General features: G+C 33.1%; 1 protein-coding gene across 1 annotated transcript; it reads right to left on the bottom strand.

Annotated features, from left to right (window-relative positions):
- Positions 1-494: 494 nt before the first annotated feature.
- LOC133252116 (olfactory receptor 2L2-like) lies at positions 495-1451 on the bottom strand. The gene has a single exon (XM_061424834.1). The coding sequence runs from the start codon at positions 1449-1451 to the stop codon at positions 495-497; it is 957 nt and encodes a 318-aa protein (XP_061280818.1).
- Between the last annotated feature and the right edge of the window lie 668 nt (positions 1452-2119).

Raw genomic sequence — 2119 nt, 5'->3', positions numbered from 1 at the left:
AGCCAGTTCAACCATAAGTTTCCATAAATTGAAAAAAAGAGTAACTGTTACTGATAAATTATGTCTATTATGAAAATAACAGAAATAATTCTTATTTTAATTTGATCTAGATATCCAGGAAACATTTACATTTATGCATTAAGCATTTTGGGAAAATATTTGGGAACAGTGGAATTGTAATACTGAATGACCAGTTAAACAGCTTTCATTTTTATTACCACATGACAAAGAACCATTTGGTTTACAACATGTCAGCAAAAAATAAATGCATTTGAAATCAGTGGGGAAAAATTGAAGAAAAAAGAATGACACTTGAAATTACATATATACATATGTATATATATACACATATGCATATATACAAATATATATTATAAATTTGTCTAGACATAATTTTCTTCTTCTCCAGATTAAACATAGTCCTTGAACATAATGATAAAGTAATTTATATTTCTGTACATTGATGAATGAGTTTATACTTAAGATGTGGGTACTCATGCCAAAATATTTGTTGACAATTTCACAGAGCAGAATCTATGAATTAATCTTCTCAGTGCTCCAATCACCTCTTTGTTTCTCAGGCTATAGATAACCGGGTTGAGCATTGGGGTCAAGATGGTGTAGAAGACAGCCAGAGCCTTGTCCTCGGTTGGAGTACGAAAGGATCTTGGGCGGAGATAAGTGTAAGCAAAGGGCATATAGTAGAAAGTCACCACAGTAAGGTGGGTGCTGCAGGTCGAATAAGCTTTCTTCCTCCCTTTGGTTGAGTGCATGTGATAAACAGCAAAGAGGACACGACCATAGGAACATGTAATACCAATGAAAGGCAATAAAAGGAAGAAGATGGTACTCATAAACACGGTATACTCATAGATCCAGGTGTCCATGCAGGCCAGAGTCAACATGGCTGGGACATCACAGAAGAAATGATTGATGGCCCTGGATTTGCAATAAGGGATACGAAAGGCATATGTGGTATGGGCACAGGAATTAATAGAGCCCATTATCCAAGATCCTATTATCATCAACATACAGACCTTTCTGCTGATTTTGATGGGATAGTGAAGAGGGAAGCAAATGGCTACATAACGATCATAAGCCATAAACGTCAAGAGCAATGTTTCTGCACCTCCTAAAGTCAAGAAGAAAAAGCTCTGAATCCCACATCCAATGAAGGAGATAGACTTGTCTGCAAAGAGAAAATTGTAGGCCATTTTGGGAACAATGGTGGAGATGTAATTTAGGTCAATGAAGGAGAGCTGACTAAGAAGGAAATACATGGGTGTGTGAAGATGGGTATCCAGAAAGATGAGAAGGATCATAAAGAGGTTGCCAAACAGAGCAATTAGGAAAATTAGAAAAATAAGAATGAAAAAAAATTTGCCAAATCTTGATGAGGGGAACAACCCCAATAAGATGAAATCAGTTGATGTTTGATTATAATTTTCCATTGGTCATTCATATTATTTTTCCTAAAGGAAGACACAAAAGCAAATGAGTTGTTTAAAACTATAAGATATTTTTGTTATTATTTTAATCGGACTCTGTATTACTTAAAATGTTACAGTTCTTAAAAATGAACTGATTTTATTAATTTTACAAAACCAAAACCTTAATATTTTGAGCCAGAATTAAAATTTGAAGATGCAAACATTTTTGGTCAAAGTGTTTTCCAAATGTTCCAGAGTGTTTTCTATTAAGTAATCTAAAAATATATGTATTACAACATCATTAGGATAAATATGTTTGACTGACCTACACAAACTAAACTAACATTAAAAATGATGTCATTAAAAAAATAAAGTATATGCATAGGAAATTAATGTAAGTGCATGCACTATAGAATTCCACTATTAGTAAATATTTATGACAAGGAATTTTTTTTTCACATTTAAGTTAGGTAGCATTAGCTGAATTATCTTTTGTGAAATCTAGAATGAATCCATATGTCATGTAACATTTAAAGGATCATTTCTTCTGCTTTCTTAGAAGAAATGTGTTTCTGAATGCTATGGTTAACAAAATCTATGCATCACACTCCTTATAGCTTTCAAGAGTCTGCTGAAAGTCTCCCAAATGGCATGTGTTTTATGACTTTTATGTGTTAGAGAAACAGTGT

Source organism: Bos javanicus, chromosome 7, assembly GCF_032452875.1.
Source record: "Bos javanicus breed banteng chromosome 7, ARS-OSU_banteng_1.0, whole genome shotgun sequence".
NCBI classification, from domain to species: Eukaryota; Metazoa; Chordata; class Mammalia; order Artiodactyla; family Bovidae; genus Bos; species Bos javanicus.
Note: the sequence above shows the minus strand (reverse complement) of the source record. Positions and strands in the feature narration are given on the sequence as shown.